This window comes from Cervus canadensis, chromosome 33 (genome assembly GCF_019320065.1).
Source record: "Cervus canadensis isolate Bull #8, Minnesota chromosome 33, ASM1932006v1, whole genome shotgun sequence".
Taxonomy (NCBI): Eukaryota; Metazoa; Chordata; class Mammalia; order Artiodactyla; family Cervidae; genus Cervus; species Cervus canadensis.
In genome coordinates this window covers 9,803,359-9,829,113 of record NC_057418.1, presented here as the reverse complement: position 1 = coordinate 9,829,113, position 25,755 = coordinate 9,803,359, and the positions used below count along the sequence as shown (strand labels likewise).

General features: G+C 40.9%; 1 protein-coding gene across 5 annotated transcripts in view; it reads right to left on the bottom strand.

Moving 5' to 3' along the window:
• The window catches only part of PDE7B (phosphodiesterase 7B), a 367,556-nt gene that overhangs the window by 17,552 nt on the left and 324,249 nt on the right, over nucleotides 1-25,755 (bottom strand). For all 5 annotated transcript variants that reach the window (XM_043457265.1, XM_043457268.1, XM_043457267.1 and 2 more), the window contains 3 exons: nucleotides 23,210-23,310; nucleotides 21,408-21,539; nucleotides 1,537-1,628 (listed from right to left, as the gene is read on the bottom strand). In XM_043457265.1, coding sequence (XP_043313200.1) covers nucleotides 1,537-1,628; nucleotides 21,408-21,539; nucleotides 23,210-23,310 — 325 coding nt within the window. The remainder of the gene's footprint in view (nucleotides 1-1,536; nucleotides 1,629-21,407; nucleotides 21,540-23,209; nucleotides 23,311-25,755) is intronic.

Sequence of the window (25,755 nt, the reverse complement as noted above, 5' to 3'; positions counted from 1 at the left end):
TACATTTGCAAAGTTTCTCTAGGGACTATGTCCAGGAATAAAATTATTGGATCACAGAGTATGTTCAATTTCTTAGATATTGCTGATTATTTTCAAAACCATTGTATAAATTTACACTCCAAGCAGTAATAGATGAGCTTGTCATGGCTTTACAGTCTTACCCTTTACACTTTTTTTTGGCCAATTTGCCAATATCATGTAACTCACTGTAATTTTAATATGAATTGCCTTGATTACTAGTGAGGTTGGACATATATTCATATGTTTATTGGCCATTTCTATTTCTTTTTTTATGAAATTTCTATTTTAGTCTTTACCTACTGGGGCTTTACTGGGACAAATCTGGTTTGACAAAAGAACAAATCACTTTGTTCTTTCTTGTCTCCTTCTCTTTCCTTCCCTCTCCTCTCTTTGACTTCCTTGTCCTTCACCTCCTCCTTTCTCCTCCAAACTTGATTTGTTACTCTAGATTTTAATTCTTTTTGCACTTAATTCTTTTGATCTTTGCCACCTGTTGTTTTCATAAAAGGCATGAGTTTTTATTCCCTGCATGAGGATTGATTTTATTTGGTTCCAGTGGGTAAAGTGTTATCAGAATTGAAATTCCTTCCATGAATTTCACATTCTTCTGGGAGCTAGGAAGCAGCGTAAGATAGGAGCAGAAGGCCAGGGGTAAACCAGTGCACCCAGAGCATCCTGCTGCTCTACCAAGAGATACCACAGGGCCCTTGACCTTGGTGGCCCTCTGGAAGATGGTACAGGGATCTGTTTACTTGTTCCCTCCTAGCTACCTTGGGTTCTGTGTATTTGAATGAAACAGATAGGAATTGGTGGTGGTCTTGGAAGACAGTGCAGAGGCTAAATTAAGGCCAATATGGTGCAGCAGCTAAACTGAGGCCAGAAATGAGGCCATGGTCTTGCATTTAGTAGGTCTCGGCCTAAATATTCAGCCTAACAAACAGTGGACCAGGAAACTAGTATTTCCACTTCTGTTTAAAATGCAAGAAACATAGGTAAATTCCTGGTGGAAAAAAAATGGCTGGGGCCCATTCAGTCACTTAACAAAAGATGTTTTAGAACAGAATTTCTGACTTCTCCTTTTACTAAGATTGGCAATGGCAAAACACCCTTTATTGAACAAGGCTTCAGTCTCACTTGGGAACTCCTGTGTTCCTTCTTGATAAATATTTATTATTTGGATCTACACAGGAGGACAGTTTTGCTAACATAAAAGACAGGAGTTTGGCAAAGCACAGCATTGAGGCCGAAGAGTGTGAAAGCTGAGAACTGTTTATTATCTCTTTTCCTGACATTAGGTCCTACACTCTCCAGGCCCTTTCAGAGCTGACAGAGGGACTCTGGTTTCTGGGTTGCTGTAACTGACACCACATCTCCCTGATAGGCGACTAAGGGAGTGTGGGCCGGAAGCACTGCTGGCTGGCTCCCTGCCATTCACCCCGGGGGTCTCAAGCCCGAGAGCACACGGCTTATCTCTAACGTGTGGACGTTGGTATGTTTCATCTCTAGGTCACTTACGTCATTTCCTTTGGCAAGTGAGCCAGAAGCCTTGATTCTCGAAGCATGCCGATCGTAGATCGCCAGTGGTGATTCTCCAGCACAGACATATTCTAGAAAGAAAGAAAATTAAAACTATAAACGGGGGAGAAGCCACATACCGATCTCTCTTGCTGAACACAGCTCTGTGGAGGCCAATGTTTTCCCTCCGGCCGGTTCATACCTGAGGACACAGAGGCAGAGCAGAAATGAAACAAAATAAAACAACTGCAGGTCTATTCTGCAGGCTATAATAATCATGGGGGAGTGGCGAGACCCTGCTGCCCCTCCAGTGGAGGGCTGAATGACGGTTTATTTCTAGCAGCCACAGTCCTGCCTCTGCCCCTATTTTTGAAAACTCCTTCAGGTTACACTCACTGTAGAAGAAAGAGAGGCAGTAAAAATAGGTAGTGATGGATACCCTAGGGTTATGTGCATCATCCAAAATCATACTACTCAGCCAAACAGAGGCTGGTCTCACGGACGCTGCTATGATCTGTGCCCTGCCCATGATCAAAACTGGGAAGAACCTGTTGGGCAGCTGGTAACATATGCAAACTCCTGAATCCCAGTCAATTCAGTTTTGTTTCGGTAGATTTGTGGTGATTAATTATTGTGGTTACTAAAGTCTAAGAACCACTGTCAATAATCTTTGTGACCAGTATAATGGCACTTAGCCCATTAAGTCTGGGTTTGAATCTACAGTTGTTTTCTTCTTCAACTGTCTTGATATTTCTTCCTTTGTGAGAACCTCTATTATGTTCAGTCTCTCTGTTGACCTTAAATATGCTGCTTGTCTGAACATTTGCTAACCAATTAAATGACTATTTATAACAACCTGTTGGGTTCTATTCTAAATTAGCAAACATGTATGGCCTTACCACTGATTTCATCCACAGAGAATAAAACTCTGCTAGTCTACAGGAAATCTTTTTCCTTTATTTTCTTACGTGTTTATTTATTCATCATTTCTTGGCCTTTTCATTAAGATTAAGAGTCTATTCATTCTCCAGTTTCTTTCTAAACTTACAAAAATATACAGAAGATAACATTTATTAAAAGTGAAGTTAAGTTGCCAAAGTACAGAAACAACCTAAATGTTCATCAACAGATAAATGGATTAAGAAGATGTGATATAATGGAATATTACTCAGCCATAAAAAAGAATGAAGTTGTACCATTTGCAACAAGATGGGTGGATTTGGAAGGCATGATCCTAAGTGAAGGACTCCTGTGGTGGCTCAGAAGTAAAAAATTTGCCTGCAATGCAGGAGACCTGGGGTTTGATCCCTGGGTCAGGAAGAGCCCCTGGAAAAGGAATGGCAACCCAATATTCTTGCCTGGACAGAGAAGTCTGATGGGCTACAGTCCATGGGGTCACAAGAGTTGGACACGATTTAGCAACTAAACCACCGCCAACACCACCATCCTAAGTCAAATGAGACAAAGACAGATACTGTAAAATATCACTTAAATGTAGAATCTAAAAAAAATAACAAACTAATGAATAAAAAAAGAAACAGACTCATAGGGAATAACCTAGTGGTTAACATCAACAGATGGTCAATACCAAAATCAGATTGATTATATTCTTTGCAGCCAAAGATGGAGAAGTTCTATACAGTCAGCAAAAACAAGACCAGGGGCTGACTGTGGCTCAGGTCATTAACTCCTTATTGCCAAATTCAGACTTAAATTGAAGAAAGTAGGGAAAACCACTGGAACATTCAGGTATGACCTAAATCAAATCCCTTATGACTATACAGTAGAAGTGAGAAATAGATTTAAGGGACTAGATCTGATAGACAGAGTGCCTGATGAACTACAGATAGAAGTTCGTGACATTGTACAGGAGGCAGGGATCAAGACCATCCCCATGGAAAAGAAATGCAAAAAAGCAAAATGGCTGTCTGAGGAGGCCTTACAAATAGCTGTGAAAAGAAGAGAAGCGAAAAGCAAAGGAGAAAAGGAAAGATATATCCATTTGAATGCAGAATTCCAAAGAATAGCCAGGAGAGATAAGAAAGACTTCCTCAGTTATCAGTGCAAAGAAATAGAGGAAAATAATAGAACAGGAAAGACTACAGATCTCTTCAAGAAAATTAGAGATATCAGGGGAACATTTCATGCAAAGATGGGCTCAATAAAGGACAGAAAAGGTATGGACCTAACAGAAGCAGAAGATATTAAGAAGAGGTAGCAAGAATACACAGAAGAACTGTACAAAAAAGATCTTCATGACCCAGATAAGCACAATGGTGTGATCGCTCACCTAGAGCCAGACATCCTGGAATGTGAAGTCAAGTGGGCCTTGGGAAGCATCACTACAAACAAAGCTAGTGGAGGTGATGGAATTCCAGTTGAACTATTTCAAATCCTGAAAGATGATGCTGTGAAAGTGCTGCACTCAATATGCCAGCAAATTTGGAAAATGCGGCAGTGGCCACAGGACTGGAAAAGGTCAGTTTTCATTCCAATCCCAAAGAAAGGCAGTGCCAAAGAATGTTCAAACTACCACACAATTGCACTCATCTCACACGCTAGTAAAATAATGCTCAAAATTCTCCAAGCCAGGCTTCAGCAATATAGGAACCATGAGCTTCCAGATGTTCAAGCTGGTTTTAAAAAAGGCAGAGGAACCGGAGATCAAATTGCCAATATCCAATGGATCATCAAAAAAGCAAGAGAGTTCCAGAAAAACATCTATTTCTGCTTTATTGACTATGCCAAAGCCTTTGACTGTGTGGATCATAATAAACTGTGGGAAATTCTGAAAGAGATGGGAATACCAGACCACCTGACCTGCCTCTTGAGAAACCTGTATGCAGGTCAGGAAGCAACAGTTAGAACTGGACATGGAACAACAGACTGGTTCCAAATAGGAAAAGGAGTACGTCAAGGCTATATATTGTCACCCTGCTTATTTAACTTATATGCAGAGTACATCGTGAGAAACACTGGGCTGGAGGAAGCACAAGCCAGAGTCAAGATTGCTGGGAGAAACATCAATAACCTCAGATATGCAGATGACACCACCCTTATGGCAGAAAGTGAAGAGGAACTAAGAAGCCACTTGATGAAAGTGAAAGAGGAGAGTGAAAAAGTTGGCTTAAAGCTTAACATTCAGAAAACTAAGATCATGGCATCTGGTCCCATCACTTCATGGCAAAAAGATGGGGAAACAGTGGCAGACTTTATTTTTCTGGGCTCCAAAATCACTTCAGATGGTGACTGCAGCAATGAAATTAAAAGACACTTGTACCTTGGAAGGAAAGTTATGAACAACCTAGACAGCATATTAAAAAGCAGAGATATTACATAATTGTAACACGTTCAATAAAGACTAAAAATGAACCACATCAAAAAAAAATCTAAAAAAGTGGGGGGCAATTGTGTGACCTACTTACATGAGATACGAGTCATCAAATGCATGGGGACAGAAAGAATGGCAGTTGCCAGAGGGCCTGAGGGACTAGGGAGTTATTATTTAGTGGGAGCAGAGTTTCAGTTTTGCAACATGAAAAGAATTCTAGAGAGTGATTGTGGTGATGACTGCATAATGCAAATATCTTCATACTACTGAACTTAATACTGAAAGTGAAGTCACTCAGTTGTGTCCGACTCTTTGCAATCCCATGGACTGCAGCCTGCAAGGCTCCTCTCTCCATGGGATTTTTCGGGCAAGAACACTGGAGTGGGTTGCCATTTCCTTCTCCAGGGGATCTTCCCGACCCAGGTATCAAACCCAGGTCTCCCGCATTGCAGGCAGACTCTTTACCTCTGAGCTACCAGGGAAGCCCTGAACTTAATACTGCTGTACACTAAAAAATGGTCAAGATGGTAAATTTTATATTATGTGTATTTTGCCACAATTAAAAAAAAATGAGGGAAAAGGAGCAAGGAAAATAGTAGTGGAGAGTAAAGGAGGCTGGTCAGAGACTGAAAAGCATTTCATCATTTCGTACCCCCACCCTTCTTGCCATTGTATCTGTATCATCCATTCAATGTTCAACTTTTTCAGCAAATGAGAAGAAAGAATCTCTCATGAGTGACAGAATCCAGGGTACATTAGGCAAAAACAAGTTCAAGAAAACCAACCATTCTTGGTTCTAAATCCAGATCATGATTTCTCCCCAGGACTTTGCAGGCTGAATTGATGATGTGGAGTCTTATTCTGACCCTCTGTATAGGCGGCTCTGTTGCTATTCATTTCTCTCCTTGCCAGGGAGTCATTATTCCTTACTCACCACTTGACCAGCTCTGAACCTTTGACGAGATTTTGTTACTTTTATCAACTGGTCTATTATCTCCTTCTGGGCATGAGCCAGACACAACAAAAGCCAATGTTTATGAGAAATATCATGCTAGACTAATTTGTTTTGATTGTAAAGATTTATGCGAGCAGAGAGTGATAGGTTAGTGTGATGTAACAGATGTCCTATCCCTGATGTGACATTTAATTCATCACTTGTGAGCACTCCCTTCAAGACTAATTCAAGTAGATGTGACCTGAGTGCCCTCACGTGAGTTTTTCAAGAGGCCCGGAAAACTGTAACAAGACCTAATGATAAATGACGCCATATCCCTGTTGAGTGGAACAAAAGCATCTGGGGAATTGCCTTAGGCATTGTTATTTATGCCAGCCTGACTTAACATCTTCATTAATAATCTTCCTGAAGACAGAATAAAAGGATGCTTGGGAGATCTTTTGGTGAAACCATATTTGGAGATGAGCACCAGAAAATGGGAGGAAATGCAGGGGGCTTGGGAGCTGGCACAGAATAAAAGAAAATAGTGCACACATTACAAACACAATCTTTCAGGGAGCTGTCATTATAAATAAAAGTATGTTCTGGCCAGAACTGTGTTGGAGGTGAGGGTACTCCAGTGGATTTCAGAGAAGAAGACAAGAAGGGGTGTATAGAGAGGGGGGATTAGCATTTCTGAACCACACCTACTGTGTGCCTGGCACTTTACATTTTCTCACTGAATTCTCACCTAACTGTCTACCGTTTAATCATTAACCCACAGATAATAAGACCCCAGGTTTCTTATTATCTCTGAGAAGTTACACAATTAGTCAGTAGCTGAGAAAGACCTTAAATCCAGGAGTGCCAGGCATCAAGACCAAACTTTGCATACCCCCACTTGCTGCCTCACCAGAGTTACCTCTGCCTGGCCACATCCAAGTATTCAGATGCTTGACATTTATAACCTGAGGAGTGCCCGCTATTATAACCTGAGGAGTGCCTGCTACTTAATTTCCCCCTCAATCATCTACAGTTGCTGTTTTCAAAGAGTATGGTTGGGGGCTTCCCCTGGCAGCCCAGCGACTGAGACTCTGTGCTTCTAGTGGTTAGGGAATTGAGATCCCACATGCCGCGTGGCATGGTCCTCTCCTGAAAAATGTTAAAAAGATCTTTGGGTGATTGTTTTACTTAGATGTTAGTTTCTAAATCCACACTGGAATTCTTGCAACATATCCCCAAATTGGTGTCATTTCAAAAAATCCTATAGTTTGAATATAAGTTGAGATTTAGGTAGTCTTGGGGGAGAATTCATCATTCAGCCACTCTCAGCCCTCACATCTGAACAGTCTCTGAGTCCTGTTGATTCTTCCATCACGGCGTCACTTATACCCATCCCTTCCTTTCACCAAAGTGACCCTATTTTAGTGCTTTATTTTCCTTAATTCTCCTTTCTTCTATCCATCCTCCCCACAACTTCCACAATGTGAGTTATCTGACAGAAGTTTCTACCATCTCCCTAATCATTGGTTGAACTATAGACTAATATTTTTTGAGCAGCTACTCATATGCCAGGTGCTATGGTGGGTACTGGGGGTCCAAGAATGAATAAGACAATACTGCTGCCTTCAAAGAGCTCAGCTAATTCTCTCCTGCTCACTCTAGCAGGAGAGAGCTAGCACAGTACGATTGTGCCTTCTCCAATGCCCTGCTCCAAACCCTACAACGGTTCCCTACTGGACAAGTTAGGCTTAACTCCTTAGTTCAGCATTCAATGCTTTCTAAAAATTGTCCCAACTATCATTTTGTTCCTGTATGTTTGAGATAATCGAATACCATTACCTCTTCTTTCCTACAGAGGTCTTATCGTTCGAATAAATTATACCATAGTAATAAAACTATAACTTATTATTGAGAAAATTATTAAATTATTAATATATGAAAATGTCCTTTCCTTTTGCCGCTTTCATGCCTTTCAAGGTGGTTTATTTTCCTCAAATTCCTTTTCCTCTGTGTTTCCTAATCAAACTAAAACCTGTCTTCTAAAGTTCAACTCAAATGCTCGATCCACAAAGCCACCTGGAATCATCCAGCTAGAGAAGAACCTGGCCCTCCTCTGAGTCTTATAGCTCTTTCTCTGAGCATTCCTCACGTCCAGAGGCCAGCTAGACTAGGTCCCACTGATGTGTGTGATGGCTGTGTATGGACTTCTTGTTCTTACTGGATTACGAACTACATGTCAGCAGGAAGCCTGTCTCGTTCTTGCCGTATCCACTCAACTCTATGCCGTGCACCAAGAAAGTACTTTCTATTAATTTGCTAAATAAATAAGCAAACAAATTCCTTGATTTCATTGCACAAGTATACTGAACACTCATTATGTTCCTAGCACTGTAATATGTGCTTAGAATAGACCAGTGAAGAGAAGAGGCAAAGAGCTAGAGGTGGCAGGGGTGGGGAGAGATAGATAATAAACAGTAAACGTAATAAATGTTTGGGGAAAAGTATGGCATCCAGAAGATAGTAAATGTAAGGAAAGAGGGGAAAGTAGAGCAGAATAGTGGGAATTTGAGTCTTGGGGGTGGGGTGGGGAAGGGAAAGTGGTGAGAGATGAGATTAGAGCAAAGACTTGGAGGCAGGAGAGAGCTAGCCATGCTGATGAAGACACTTTCTGGAGAAAACAATTAAAGGAAAGGCCCCAAAGAGGGAGCACACAGCTGTGAGGTCCATGTGCAGTGAGGGAGGGGACACATCAGGCCTAGGAGTTGGAGACACAATGAGAGACCAGATCACATGCGGCCTTTGGGCCATTGTAAGGTTCTGATTTTCACTCTGAGAGAAACATGGATCCGGTGCAGGAGTTTGGGAGGAATGAAATTATATGACTTACTTTAAATAAGATCACTTTGGTTGCTATGTTGAAAATAGACTCTGGTAGGGGATAAGAATAGAAAGAGGTGTGTGTGGTAGGGAGCGAGGGTTATCCAGGCAAAAGCTGGTAGAGGCTTGCACAAGGAAGGTGGAAGTGGGGAGAGTGGTTGATTTCTGTACTTGTGAGGAGGACTCAGTGTTTCTGGCCTGAACAACTGGAAGGATGGTGTTGCCATTACCTGAGATGGGGAAGCTGCAAGGGGAGCAGGTTAAGAGGAGTCTCACGGTTGTCCAGAATAAAGAGAACAATTTCCAACTGCTTTACAATTAGGTGGGATCATTTGGCTAAATTCTGATCCATTAAATGTAAACAGAAATACTGTGTGGGATATTCAAGAAAGTTGTTTTAAAGGGAACAGTTTCCACTGGGAGAAGCTTCTTTTGCTTTATCCCTTTCTTTTTTCTCACTGTTTGGAATGTGGCAGGAATGGCTAGAGGTCAGCAGCTATCTTGGGCAATGAGGACAAATGTCACACCCTAGTGATAGAAGACTGAAGACTAAAAGGATCTTGGGTCCTTCATTCTTAATTTTGTGATGCCACCATGACTGCCCTGGATGGTCAACCTCCAAGCCTCTTTTATGAAGGATAGAAATAAACATCTACCCTTGTTTAAGACGTCACTAACATACCTTGTTATTTAAAATTACTTTATTATCACCCACATCATCCCCAAAGAGTTGATGAAAAGGTTTCCTCAATATCTTGATCTAGAATAATGCTGGATATTTGCACAAGAATTTTAATAAAGGATTTTATAATTCTAAAAAAGAGTGAGCAAAATGACCTTAGTAAAGTCAGAAATGAATGTGTGTATGCATATGCCCACATACACAGACACACACCAAAACACACACACAGACTTCTTATTTCTGAGATCAATTGCTGCCATCTGCTAGGAAAGACTTACCTGGTTCTCCAAACAGAACTGACAGGTCCCTCTTCTAGCTCCTCATTCCCAACCCAAGCTTCTATTGGAATATCCAAAACACCTTATAACAACTTTGTTCATGGGCCTTGCTCCTATGTGTGGATGTGCGAAGTTGCTTTATCATGCCCGAGTCTTTGCAACACCGTGGACTGTAGCCCGCCAGGCTCCTCTGTCCATGGAATTCTCCAGGCAAGAATACTGGAGTGGGTTGCCATGCCTCCTCCAGGGGATCTTCCCCACCCAGGGATTGAATCTGCTGCTCCTGTGGCTCCTGGATTGCAGGCGGATCCTTTACCGCTGAACCACTGGGGAAGCCCAGTCTTGCTCCTACATATGAGTAATTTTCACATGTTCTTGTTTGTTTACACTTAAAATTTGAGTTTTGAAAAATATACTCTCCCTATATTTTTTTAAATTGATATTTAAAATCACAAATTTCTATGGTAAAACAAAATATGCAATGTCCTATTTGTGGATATTGATATTTTAATATGAAACCATTATATCATTCTTTTATGTATTAAATGTATCACTCAGTCATGTCCAACTCTTTGTGACCTCATGGACTGTAGCCTGCCAGACTCCTTTGTCCATGGGATTTCCCAGGCAAGAATACTGGAATGGGTTGCCATTTCCTTCTCTAGGGGATCTTCCCGACCCAGGGATCAAACCAGGGTCTCCCGCATTGCAGGCATATTCTTTACCATCTGAGCCACCAGGGAAGTCCCAAATGTATGCAAGGGAATCTAAATACCAATGGCATTTAGTGCCCGTTTATCACCTATTTAAGAAAACACATGAATAATTTATTATTTAAGTCAAAAATAAGAAATTAATTCTTTTCCCTCTAGAACTTATTATCCTATTTCCCCATAGAATTTTATTTTAATGCAATATATTTTCATGTGTGAAATTCTTTGATCATCACCCTATCATATCTCTCTGCAACAAAAATAAGTTTATAAACTGAAGTTTTAATTGAACAAATTTTCTTAATATCAGGCTCTAAGTAGTAAATGTTTTTCCAGCTGGAGTTTACAATGTGATTATTATTAGTAGCTAACTGATCAAAATACATATATTTCAAATGTGGAAAAATTATGCTTGAGAATAAAAATTTTTGACAATGCCTCCATTCATGAGACAGCTGGGAACATTATAGTCCCTCAGTTATGGGAGATTTCCTTTAATATTTTTGGTTGTTTCTTTGGTATTTTTTCACACAAGGGCAATATACAATATCAGCACAACTGGAGCAAGATGCAATATGCAGAATGGATAAAAGAAATGCCTTTGTTTTGAACAGTGGAAACAGGGTAATCATGAAAGAGGAGGGGAAAGCAGAACTGGCTGGACTGTCCTGTGAGCATATTCCAGGCAGCCCAGTTTAAGGAGCTGAAAATGAGTTCTGTGAGCACTATTCATGCCTGGGCACCGTTTGGAAAGTCTTCGTGTATCCCCAGGGGCACACAAGCCTGGTTTGAAGCTGCTGCCATACATGATTGCCATTGAGAACGAGGAGCATATCTTATTCATCTTTGTGCCCCAGTATGTGGCACAGTGCCATTTATATAAGTAAATATTTGTTGAGTGGGTACGGAGTAATTAACTTCCAAAACCCCAAAGTTCCCTAGCTGCAAAAGTTTAAGTAACTGTAAAAGTGACAGAGTCCTGTTAATTTTTTGGTCTGATAAAAGCCAGACTTGGAATTTTCTGTTGTGAAATCCTTAGACTTAGGTAAAAGCCAAAGAGATTTAAAAGTTACTATAGCAATGGTTCTTCCACTGTTTACTCACAGATGACCAGGATCAGGTAAATGACTCCAGGAAGAATACAGAGTAGATGAGTGCATGCTCAGTCGCTTTAGTTGTGTTTGATTCTGTGTGACCCTATAGACTGCAGCCTGCCAGGCTCCTCTGTTCATGGGAATCCTCCAGGCAAGGATGCTGGAGTGGGTTGCCATGCCCTCCTCCAGGAGATCATCCCAACCCAGGAATCAAACCTGCCTTTACCTGCACTGGCAGGCAGGTTTTTTACCACTAGCACCACCTAGGAACCATCTATAAGAGGCAGCATCTGTCAATTGCAAGATAAACAAATATGAATATATCATCATAAAGAATTTTTCATAATGCTTCTCAGTCTTCATGGTACACTCGATGTAGGGAAGTAAGAATGCAGTGGGTAATCCCACAGTAGGTAATCCCACAGTAGGTAATCCCGCAGTAAGTAATCCCGCAGTGGGTAATCCCGCAGTAGGTAATCCCACAGTGGGTAATCCCGCAGTAGGTAATCTCGCAGTATGTAATCCCGCAGTAGGTAATCCCGCAGTGGGTAATCCCACAGTGGGTAATCCCGCAGTGGGTAATCCCGCAGTGGGTAATCCCACAGTAGGCAATCCCGCAGTGGGTAATCCCATAGTAGGTAATCCCGCAGTGGGTAATCCCACAGTGGGTAATCCCGCAGTGGGTAATCCCACAGTAGTAATCAGCACAAGTGACTACTGAGTGGACAGTGTGGGTAGATGCCTTCTGGTCTGTGTGCTGCTGACTCTGTCAGATTTTCACTCTGGGTCCCTGTGTGTACTCACTACTGTCTATATTCCTGATTTCTCAAGGCTACTCAGGTTCTGCCTTTCTTGCTGCATGGGTCCAGTCTGTGTATCCAACCACTTACTCTTTCAGCAAACCTCCCACCACCCAACAAATATGCACAGACCATGAGGACTGTGCCAAGCGCTGAGCATACAGCAGTGGAAAAGGTAGGTGGCTAGAAACTTTCAGACTAGGGGAGGGGTGTTATATGGAGGTTGAATCAGGACATGGCTGTTTCCAGAGATAAACATCATAACAGAGGAAGTGAGACAGGACTGTGAAATCATATAGGAGGGGCCTGGAAGATGGATGTTTAAAGAAAGAGAAGGCTTTCAGGAGGAAGATATGTCCAAGTTGAGATCAAAAAGGTGAGTGAGTTAAAAAAAAAAAAATGCTGAGTGAGTTAAAGAGGAGTCAGGAAATGCAGGCAATATGGAGGGAGTGCATTTCATTAAAACAGCCAGGAGAAGCATGTGTGTGAAGACCTGGAGTAAGGGGGACACTTTAGATCTTCCTTCCCTGTTTTATTTTTTTTTATTAAAAAATTTTTTTTCTGGACCATGCAGCATGTGAACTGAACTCAACTAGGGGCTGAATCCACTCCCACTGCACTGGGAGCTGGAGTCTCCCAGGGAAGTCCTTCTATTTTTTAATCTTTAGAAACGATCACATTCTAACATACCATGTATTTTACTTATTTTTCCGATTCCCCTAGTAGAAAGCAGGCATGTTTATTTGTTTTGTTCATCTTCTGTATTGCCATTGCCTGGCACACACGTTGGCTCAGGGATTCTGGATGATGCATAGAGCCCGGGAGAGGCATGGTGGGAAGTGGAGCTAGGAAGTGTGGTGAGGGTCAGATCGTAATGAGGCTTGTGGACTGGGTTAAGACGTTTGGACTTCATCCTGAGGGCAGTGGGATTTTAAGCAGGCATCTAAGTGTCACAGTTGAGTTTCGGGAACTCATTTTGACCGTACAGTGGAGGAAGGGTTGGAGCCAGGCAAGGCTGAGCGTAGATGAGAGGATGAAAGATTTTGGTGCCTTGCACTTGGGGAGGATTGGGGGTGAGCAGGCTGAGAGGTACTGGTGTTTCATAGGGAGGTATCTTTGTCTTAACAAACGGGTGGTGATTCTGCTCTTATAGGCTCACCGACTTTCACAGCAGCTCAAAGACCAGTATCAGCAAAAGATGGATTGAAAAAAGAAGAAAGTCATTAGAAATGCTCATGGAGACCTGAACATAGGATGAGATGATACCACTTTAATAGCCATTTGAATCCCAGTCCTGTTTTGGGACTCCCCCAGTAGGTACATCATCTGTCTACTTCCAGAAGCATCAGCTCAACAATTTCACATCATCCCAATGACAATGTGTTCTGGTATCACAAACTCTTCATACTTGTAGTCTTAAGAATAATCTTCATTGTAAAGTTGAAAGAGTAAACATCCACCTTTGTGGCAACAAAACCTATCAGAATTTATTTTGAACAAAATAAAACCCTTCAAACCCCAACTACAAAACCTTTATTTCCCCTTTTATCTGAATAATCAAGTATTATCCACCCTAAGAACAAAACAATCCCTTTGTTCCGGAATAACAACACATCTGGCATTTAATAAACCACCAACACAGGTTTTCAAATTAAATCAAGAGTCTATTTGTCAAAGAGAATCTGGCAGAGCAGATTTGCTATCATACAAAACAGCTTTAAACGGCTGTTGTTTGTTCCTCCTATTTACTGGACACTTTCTTTGATTAAAATACTTAGACTGATGTTGATAAACTGAGTCTGGTGTACAACAAGACTCAGACTTAATTATACCTTTTCAACCAGTGGAGGCAGGAAGAAAAACAACAACAGGAACATAGTCTGTGTTTTCATTTTTAATTGCTCACGAAACCGGGAAGCAAGACTCCAGAAGATAATGAAGTCACTGAGTTCCTCCCTAACAAGCCCAGTGGTCTCCTTGGTGACGCTGCCAGAGCCCCAGCTCAGGAGGTCTCAGGGGAACAGAAACTCCTTGAGTCCTGAACAAGACCTTGGCCCTTGAAGAAACTACAGCACTGCCATGTTTACGGCCTGCTGGAAGAGGTCTTTCTCTTGTTTGATCTGCATCTGCCAAAGATACTGCTCTGAGGGCAAGGAGCCTGGATGGACATTGAACTGCTGTCCATGGGGCAGGTCTGGGTTCATTCGGATCAGGGCCATGGAGGTGCCACACAACAGCTGCCTCATGATGAACAGCAGAAAATTTAGGAAACAGAAAATCAAATTTGAACCTCCTTTTTACAATTTTCACTCTACTTGCCCCAAACATCTTTCATGCTGCAAAAATTATGGGGTTACATATAATCCTTGCAGTTGCTTGTTAGAGTAGTAGTCATAGGACCATGTGGGAGGAACATGTCTCCTGGCTCTGCCAACTTCATATTCACAGTTCAGAGTCGTCAAGAATAAAAAGTGGTTCAAAATGCTGGCCTCTTCTAAGTGCTTATGATAAATGACTAAGAAAAATGACTATAAACCTCTGCAAGACAAGTAAGGAATGCAATAAATATGATGCTTCATGGAACAATTATTTTATTCATTGGGTTGCTCTGTCAATAGTTAATATGAAGTTGGACTCTATCAAAAGCAATTAAAATTTTTATATGTTTTATTACGAGATACTGAATATAGTTCCCTGTGCTATACAATACATCCTCACTGCTTATCTATTTTATACATAGTGGTTTGTATCAGATGACCCCAAACTCCTAATTTATCCTCGCCTTCCCCTTTGGTAACCATAAGCTTGTTTTCTATGTCTGTGAGTCTGTTTCTGCTTTGTAAATAAGTTAATCGGTATCATATTCTAGATTTTGAGTTGAACTGAAAGCAATCCCTTTTATAATTGTAATAGGCAATATCATATCTGATTTAATGTTTATTTTGAAAAACTGCTGAACCCACATTTTGGAAGATTGGCGGGTGGAGGGACAGGGAAAATAATTCTCAACTGTATCTCTCACACGCTCTTAGGCACCCTCTGAGTTCACCACAGACACCTGGACTGCTTCCAGTCTGATGAGAGAGGTGCCAGGTGGAAACGCCTTTATGGTCTTCATGTTGAACTTGGGTTGGCAGTTCAGCCAGTGAGTCTGACCCAGACAGAGGACAATGGGAGAGAGTCCCCTGACCTGGCCTTCACTCCAGCCGCCCTGACTCTCTTTATCTCAGGGCAGAAGCACAGGCTGGGCCTTAGGCAATGATCTTCTTATTTATTAGAACTAAACGAGCACAGCCAACAAAAGGAGGGAGAGGAAGCCCTCTTCCATTTTATCTCATTTGTAGTAATTCTGGATTGTACACAGTCACGCACAGGGCGTTCTCAAAGCCACATATTCCTGGCATAGCTTCTTGGTTATATTTGTTGAGTAAATGTGTCTGCATGTACAGTTTTTGTTTATATATATATATATGTATATATACTGGGCTTCCCAGGTGGCGCTAGTGGTAAAGAACCTGACTGCCAATGCAGAAGATGTAAGAGACTTGGGTTTGATCCCTGGTTGGGAAGATGCCCTGGAGGAGGGCATGGCAACCCACTCCAGTATTCTTGCCTGGAGAATCCCATGGACAAAGGAGCCTGGCAGGCTACAGTCTGTTGGGTCTCGAAGAGTCAGACACTTACACATGATATTATTGCAAGCATTCACCCATTATGTAATATATATGTGTTTATGTGTGTATATATTATATAGTGTGTGTATGTGTGTATATATATATATATATTTCACTCATTATCACAGTTCTTAATAATTTCTGAATCTATAACTCATTTTAAAACATGAATATAAGTTATGGATCCCCTCCCTAGAAAAATGCATATAGGTACATCACCTGAAAATCTGCATATAGTTTCCTGAAGTCTCATTGATGTCTCAACCAACAGGCCGTGGTAGACTAAAAGGCTATATTTCCAAAGATTTTTAAATATCATGTGTTTTTAATGGTCTTGTTGGGTTGATATTTTACATAACATGATTTTTTTTTTTCCCCTTGAAATTGAAAACCGAAAGAGTTAAGCCAGTTCCTCATTGACAACTTAATGCAGAGGGAAGACTTTCTGACCCAGGTCATGTTCCATACAACTAATCTACAGGGTCTATCAAAGAGAGAATATACATTTCATCATAATATGCCCAAGTCATTGAGCTGAGGGTAAGGCCATTCATGCCAGGGCTAAGCTCAGCTCAAGGCCATGGAGACAGTCCATTTGCAGTTCCTCTGGATCGCGGGTTGACATCCCCGAAGTACACCGGCTTGTGCTTGTGCTACACTCTCTGCCCTGCTGCTCAAAATGTTACTCACACTCCAAGACCACATTTATATCACTCTTCTGCCATGAAGGGTTTTTTCTTTTAATTTTTTATTTCCAGAAACCATCTGCAGAGTCAGTCTGTCTTTCGCCTCTGTCTTCCCATCACGTTTGGGTTGTAGCCAGCTACTACAGAGTACTTAGCAAAGGCTCTCCCACTTTAAGCTACTTGTCTCCTGGTGGAGGCCCTGCAGGAGAGTTCTTAGTTTCCTGCGTATTGTTGGTGATTAACATGAATTTTAGAGGTGGTATGTACAGGACTTAGGCATTTTGGCTCTGGAGATCGAAGCCGTGAGTTCTAATTCCAGCTCTGCCATTAATCAGCTGTTTATTATAAGGAAGTGTTACTCAGTCGTGTCCGACTCTTTGCAACCCTATGAACTGTAGCCTGCCAGGTTCCTCTGTCCATGGGATTCTCTGTGCAAGAATACTGGAGTGGGTAGCCGTTCTCTTCGCCAGGGGATCTTCCCTACCCATGGATCGAACCCCGGCCTCCTGCTTTGCAGGCAAACTCTTTACCATCTGAGCCACCAGGGAAGCTCTTAAATTTAATAGCAATTTTCTTTTTTCTGGAAAATAGGTGTGATGATAGTACCTACCTAACTGGGCTACTGTGAAGATTAAATAATATAATAGATAAAGTCATTTAGCCAGTGTTTGAATCATAGTCTGACTCTTGCAGGGCTTCCCTGGTGGCTCATAGGGTAAGCATCTGCCTGCAACGCTAGAGAAGGGGGTTTGATCCCTGGGTGGGGAAGATCTGCTGCAGAAGGAAATGGCAACCCACTCCGGTCTTCTTGCCTGAAGAATCCCACGGACAGAGGAGCCTGGTAGTACAGTCCAATGGGTCGCAAAGAGTCAGACACGACTGAGGGACTTCACTTTCTGAATCACAGTAAGTGTTGAATAAAGATTCAAGACACAACAAGATATAATTCATTGAACTGAATTAAAAAAATTTTTTTTTTGGCTGTGCGGCACAGCATGTGGGATCTTAGTTCCCTGACCAGGGGTTGTACCTACACTCCCTGCATTGGCAGGATGGAGTCTTAACCACTGTAGCACCAAGGAAGTCCCAGAACTGAATTTTAAAAGGAATTTTCTTTCTCTTTTAGGAGTTTCTTCATATTGTCAATAAGAAATGGTGTTTGATAAGCAATGGTAAATAGCCAAATGTAAAAGCCATCATATTTTTTTGGACAAAATTAAGATCTCATATTATTCTCAGGTCCTCTTAATAATTTTTACTTTTAATATGTAAAGTCCCAATTTGGCTGATAAAAGTTTTATACTTTTATACTAGACAGCTCTAGGATATTAGAAGTATCTTTATGACATTAAGTGATACTGTTTTGTTTTCAACACTGTTCCTAAATTAAAGACATGGATCTCTGGCCTTCAAGAGAGTCCAAGACTGTTTGAGCAGGGGGACTGATGAAGTTAATATCTTGAATGTGGTTTTTAGTCTTCTATGCCAATTTCTATCTAGTCATTAGCCCAAAGATCCTTCTCTTTCCTATTGAGGATCAGGCCAGACAGTTGAGATGCATAAATTCACTGCTAGAAAAAAAAAAAAAAAAGCTCTTTTTATTGTTGCAACATCTTTGTATACAAAGAACAGCATGGGTATTTATTCTTCAGAGGCTTTAAAAAAAGTTGTTTCTATGTAAGTATACAGAGGTATATATGTATATCTTTGGCTAACTCTTCTAATATTTTTCAAACTGGGATTAAGTTTTCTTGGATGTTGCACATTTTGAGCATCTGAGTTTGCACCAATGTCCAAGGGCAGGGATTATATTTTATTTATCTTTGTACTCCTAGATATTAATATATCATCTGATGCATGTACTAAATAGTTGCTAGTTCAAAATATACATGTATGCTCTGCTGAAAAGGTTGCAGAATTTGGTTATATTGGAATGCTTATATTTAACAAAGAGATGAAATATTATTAAAAATTACACTTTAAAAGTTTGAGTAAGGAATCCATTTTTTGAGACCATTTTTAGTATCTGAATAAGATAGATTGCAATATCTTTCTTTTGAGAATCAATTTTTGTTCATTAGCAGTGAGTAGTTAATTCATGAAATTCTACTTTTACTTCCCTATTTTTTTGCATGTTTAACATCTGGCATATTTCTTTCTGACTTTCTGTCTAAACATTCATTCACTACATGTTTTATATATACTATTATACATGTCAAAGCACAGTTTTATGACCCTTATTTTTATGTACAAATCAGGCAGTAGAGTAGATACTCTCTTAACACCATTGATGTGATTTATTTGACGTTGAGAAATTAAAATTAGGGAGGCATTTACATTATACGGAATCTGCCTGCAATGCAGAAGACCTGGGTTCGATCCCTGGGCTGGGAAGATTCCATGGAGAAGGGACGGGCTACCCATTCCAGTATTCTGGCCTGGAGAATTCCATGGACTACAGTCCATGGGGTTGCAAAGAGTTGGACATGACTGAGTGACTTTCACTTTACATTATATGGGTTCAAGCAGTCAGTTCTGTTACTTTATATTCTTTAAAGACATTTGAAAAATCAGATTTAAAACACAACAAGAAGAGAAAATCTATTTGGGAGCTTTCATTTCAGTCATTCATTTTTTCCCCTGGTCATATTTTTATGCTTTCCCCAAGCAATAGATTTGGCTTCTGAGATAGTTTAGTAAGTTTAGTTCTAATTTTTATTTTCTTTGTTTAGTTTTTAGAACTGGACATGGAACAACAGACTGGTTCCAAATAGGAAAAGGAGTACGTCAAGGCTGTATATTGTCACCCTGCTTATTTAACTTATGTGCAGAGTATATCATGAGAAACACTGGGCTAGAGGAAGCACAAGCTGGAATCAAGATTGCCAGGAGAAATATCAGTAACCTCAGATATGCAGATGACACCACCCTTATGGCAGAAAGTGAAGAAGAACTAAAGAGCCTCTTGATGAAAGTGAAAGAGGAGAGTGAAAAAGTTGGCTTCAAGCTCAACATTCACAAAACTAAGATCATGGCATCTGGTCCCATCACTTCATGGCAAATAGATGGGGGAAACAGTGGAAACAGTGGCTGACTTTATTTTTGGGGGCTCCAAAATCACTACTGATGGTGATTGCAGCCATGAAATTAAAAGACACTTACTCCTTGGAAGGAAAGTTATGACCAACCTAAATAGCATATTAAAAAGCAGAGACATTACTTTGCCAACAAAGGTCCGTCTAGTCAAGGCTATGGTTTTTCCAGTGGTCATGTATGGATGTGAGAGTTGGACTATAAAGAAAGCTGAGCGCCAAAGGACTGATGCTTTTGAACTATGATGTTGGAGAAGACTCTCGAGAGTGTCTTGGATTGCAAGGAGATCCAACTAGTCCATCCTAAAGAAAATCAGTCCTGAATATTCATTGGAAGGACTGATGATGAAGCTGAAACTCCAATACTTTGGCCACCTGATGTGAAGAGCTGACTCATTGGAAAAGACCCTGATGCTGGGAAAGATTGAGGGCAGGAGGAGAAGGGGACGACAGAAGATGAGATGGTTGGGTGGCATCACTGACTCAATCAACATGGGTTTGGGTAGACTCTGGCAGTTGGTGATGGACAGGGAGGCCTGGTGTGCTGCGGTTCATGGAAACACAAAGAGTCGGACGTGACTGAGCGACTGAACTGAACATCATGAAAAGTTTTTCTAAATTCTGTCATCCTGTCCTCTTTATGGTCATCATTACCCTAGCTTCAGGTACTGGCTGACAGCCCAAGAGAGCCCAGTGCTGAAGTATGTACCAGGGGGATTATAAACCTTGGTGTGCCACTTCCTATATGGACCAAAAGCTAATCAGGTGAATGGGAAAAGGCTTTGTTTCATGTTCCAGCTGTGCTTTATTGGAAATTAATGCATCCTCAAGCTCTACCATCTTATATAACACATCTGTTTTCTGGGAATCCTTCAGAAATTCTTCCTCCACTGATTTTTTTTTTCCCCCCAAAAGATCTACTACATTTGAGATCAATGACTCCCTTGTAGGCAATGATTTTGTTAATGACAACCAAAGGTCTTCCAAAAACTGTGTTGAAAATTCTGGGAATGATTCATTTATGATATAGGGTTATAATGTCTGAAGGAGTATCAGAGATAAGAGTTCTTCAGGCCAAACTACAAGCACTGCTGAGATATTTTATAACAACAAAGTATGCCTATTGTCTTTGATAATATACCTTTGTCTCAGAAGCCAAAAAAGTTCAGAATATAGTTAATATTTTATAATAACTATAAATGAAGTATAGCCTATAAAATTTTTGAATCACTATATTGTATACCTAAAACTAATATAATATTGTAAGTCAACCATACTCCAAGAAAAAAAAATTAAAATGTGATTAACAAATGGTCCTAGAGATGTAACATAAATCTGAATAAGAATTGCACCTGGGAAGTATAATTTATAGAAGTTCTACAAGGACTGGCTTCAACTGGCCATTATATACTAGATGATTCCCATGGAGACAGACAGTCTCAGACCATGAGAAGGTAGACTCAGGAATCCTGTTTGACCTAGGACAATTTCAAACCTGCTTTGGAGCAAACTTAATTCCTTGAATATCCTTGCAAACTAATTTTATCTTCCCTGGGGGATATTCTGAACCTATTTCAAATCCATGCTGTTTGGCTGTGGTCATCACTAAGGCTGACCCTGAATGAAGGCTATTTCCAAGTGTGAGATTCAGGCTCCAGTCCTGGGCCTAAACCAGTTCTCCATAATGTATCTTGTTGCCTTTCTTACCTGATACAGGTTGGCGAGGTGGTGGTTTGTTTTGATCAGAAACGGCTGGTTCACCCCTGGGTGGTCAACATCGTGGGCTGCTGCAGCCAGCAGTCCCAGCATGATATCCAGAGGCGTGAGGAAGCTGGCGAGCTGTTAAAAAACGGAGTTGGGAGATTGATTGGTGTGTTTCCCAAAATAGGCTAGCCTTTGTTTTGGCTAAATCACATGGAATGAATCATCGCATTAGTATCGTTTGGGCCTGTCATTCAGACCTTAACCTTCTGAAGCTGTCAGTAAGGTAACAGCGCCATGAAATTTCAGGAAAGAAGAAAGAACTGGGAGGAAAATAACTCAGCAACTCAAATTGCGTAGCTCTTCCAGGTGGCCTCCCTTCCTGCTGCTACTCTTGTCATGTTTTGCTGCTGTAATAACACTGCCTGTTGGCAACACTGCTCTCTATGGTGGGTGGGGACAGGCAGAGTCTAAGGTCAGCCTCGCTCCCAGGAAAGCTGTAAGTGAAGGAAAAAGCTGAAGCCAAAGCGATGGGCACATTAAAGAAATCACTTTCCTATTTCATCCCACATATCACTGCCACTTCTTTGAATATGAAATCAATAGTGGACTGAATTGCAAAATTTGCATATTTCTCCAATGTGTAATAGAGTGAGGCAATGTGTGAGAATCTGTTGTTTTTTCTTTTTTTTTTTAGGTTAGCTAAGGAAACAAGCAGGAAAATGGGAATCTAGTACTAACTTTAAATATACAACTGTGATATATTACAGTTTTCAAATTACTTAAGGATTAAAAAAAAAAAAAACCTTTAAGGTATTTGGGATATTTTATAAGGATGAGGCATACCCAGTTTTGTCTTGGGAATGTCTGTGTATTTAGTGGTTGATGTTAAAACTGATTGAACCAAACAGAGTCTTGGACTGAGGTGTCATTTCCCAAAAACCCTAACAAAATTCATCCTATATGTGACACAGCTAGGTTTTATATGGCTAAGAAATGTTTAGGTTTTGAGTAACAAGCATTATCATCATGTTTAAAATTTTTGATTAATATATTGCATCTGGGTTTACTTTAAAGATGTCTTTGATCGACACAGGTTCTCTTGGGCTGGAATCGGGATGTCTAGTTGCCTCAGTAGGAAGTGGAACTTGGGTTTCGAGGAGTTTTAATTCTACTTGCTGATCAAAAAACATGAGCTGGGAGACTCTTCCTAGAAAAATTCAGTGCTGGTACTATGTGTGGCATAGTATCAAGGCAAAAGCAGCTAACTTTAGTGATTGTTGAAGATAGCTAAGATGCAGATTGTCATAGAGAGGGTTGTTTTTGTCCTAATGCAGCCTTGAAAATATATAAATTATAGAAGGGAACCTCTGAAAATTTACTTTCTTTCATGACTATTATACTTTCTTTCTTACTTACTTTCATGATTTCAGAGCTGATACTGAAACCTTTTTAAAATTTTTCTTTAAAAGATTTTTTTCGATGTCAACCATTTTTTTTAAAAGTCTTTATTGAATTTATTACAATATTGCTTCTGTTTTATGTTTTGATTTTTTTTGGCCTTGAGGCATGTGGAATCTTAGTTCTCCGATCAGGGATCAAACCTAAACTCTCTGCTTTGGAAGGCAGAAAAGAACCCTAACCACTGGATTGCCAGAGAAGTCCATGAACCCTTCATATAAGCAATTTATATTCATGCTATAAATGACTCATAACCCAGTTGCTCTGTTCCATCGGGCGATCTGGGGCCCTGCAGGTGGTTTACATGGCATTTTCAGAAGGCTGGGGGGGCAGCAGACTTGCCTTACCCTTGGCTCCTTTAGGTAGCAGTGCATGGCCTGGGTGACGTCAGCTGCATGAACAGCATTGTGATACGGGTTTTGGCTGTGGTAATCTTCTTGAACCATGACTAGGAGGTAAACAGATAACTCAATCAGCTAAAAACAAAACAGGACACAGAGCTCAGACTTATTGAAGGTCTCTTTTGCTTAAAAATAGCGGCAACTCCCAAATGCGCAGCACGGGGATGCCTTAGAAATGAACGTGGTGTGCCAGCTTGGCAGTTCTACTGGGCTGTTAGCGGAGAAGAGGGAGAGGGAGGAGGGAAGACAGGCTAGAAGGATTTGTGAGGCCCTTGGGATTCCTCACCACCTTCATAAATCACCTCTTTTTGGCATTCATGAAGGCTCTCATTCATAGGAAAAATAAATATGCAGGAAAAGGACAACTTTATTTCACATTATAGTTTAATTAAGTTTGCTGCCATTTATGAATAATAGGCCATAAAAGAGGCTTCCTTTTAAAAAGCCCTGCTGTCATCCAAAGATGGCTTTATCACTTAAATAACAAATACAGACCAGAGCAAACCTTGGGATTCTTCAGGTGGAAATTCATTGATCCAACTGAGGAATCCTTAGATTTATTTCTGTCTTATTCAGATCAAATGATTATCTTTCATGCCCTTCCAATCTAAGGACCAGAGTGCTCTTGATACCAGAGACATAATGCAATTTTGTTTGCAATTTACAGAAACCACTTGCCTGCTTCAGCTAATAACCAAGGCAATGCCTAAGATGCAATATATTCAGTGGGTATAGAACGTCCCGATTTTCGAGTGTGGCCATATTCTCTCAGCCCAGCCTATGACTATGGCTCTAGATTCTGGTGTTATTTCTGTCACTGACTGGCTTTTTCACACGCACTCTGGTGTGCGCACATGCTCACAGTATCTGCATTCTCCCTCTTTAGACAAATTGAAATTATTTGGCTCCATTCATGGGGATTACTTCACTCAATCTCTCTGAACACAATTAGCTTGAGGTTATTTGCGTTTCTGGAATGAGCCTTGCTCTGGCTGCTTTCCAATATTTCTGTTGTGCCACATGAACGTTTTACTCAGCAGGTTTATCTTACTATTATATGTAAATCCTGGCTCTGTTACTTATGTATATTGGGAAAGTTACTTAACCGAAAGTTTCCTTCATTTCCTCCTCTATAAAGTGGGGATAATAATAGCTTTGATCGCAAAGGCATACTGTAAGGATGAAACGGGTTAATGTATGCAAGTTCTTAGAAGAGTTCCCAGCACGTGTAAACACCATATAAGCCTGGCTGCTGCTGCTGCTGCTGCTATCACCATCGCCATTATTTCATTCTTGATGTATCAAGTCAGCTTTCAAATTCAAAGCGCTGCCACGTGGCAAGTCAAAGAAGTCAGGAACATGCTAAGAGGCAGAGGATAGTTATTTGGTGACTAAACCTTTGCCAAGGATGGGGCTTCCTTGGCAGCTCAGTGGTAAAGAGTCAGCTGTCCGTGCAGGAGATGTGGGTTCGCCCTCTGGTCCGCGAAGATCCCACATGCAGCAGAGGAGCGAGGCCGGTGAGCCCCTGAGCTCCGGAGCCCGCGGGCCACAACTTCTGAGCCCACGCGCAACAACTACTGAAGCCTATGGGCCCTGGAGCCCATGCTCTGCAACCAGAGAAGGCCTTGCACTGTAACTTCAGCAAAGCCTGAGCAGCAACAAAGACCCAGCACAGCCAAAATAAATAATAAATAAAAACATAAAAACCCTGCCCTGGGTAATTCACTGGAAGATAAATAAGCATATACATAAAGTCAAATGAGAGCCGGGACTGCTTTTTGATGAAGAGTGACCGTGCAGTTGGGTGGAAAGATGGTGGGCTTTCAAATCCAACAGACCTGGGCTTGGATGGAGGCTCGGCCAATTACAATTTGTTGACCTTGAGCAAGTTACAAAACTTCTTTGTACGTCTCCTTATCTGTGGGCCAAATATTGATAACACCCAACTTGCAGAGTTACTGAAACTGTTAGAAATAACATACCCACAACACTCTATCTACAATGTGGGCTAGATACACAGTAGTTCTCATTAAAAAAAAAAGCCTATTGAATATTTCAACAACTCATGTCCAGAGTGGCATTATTTGAGGAGTACTTTGCTTGGGTTTTGTTAATATGTGAACAGATCAGTAACTTCTCTGACAGTTATCTGCTTTTGATGTTGTCTTTACACTGTGGTTGTTTAGTTGCTAGGACATGTCCCACTCTTTTGCGACCCCTTGGACTGTAAGCCCGCCAGGCTCCTCTGTTCATGGGATTTCCCAGGAAAGAATACTGGAGTGGATTGCCATCTCCTCCTCCAGGGGATCTTCCCGACACAGGGATTGAATCTGTGTCTCTGGCATTGCAGGCAGATTCTTTACTGTTGAACCACCAGCAAAGTCCCTGTCTTCACATAGCCTTTATATTTTAAGCCTAAGCATAACTAATATTTTTTCAATAATTTAGATAGATAAACTATATTTTAAAGTTAAGATGGATAATTTAAGACC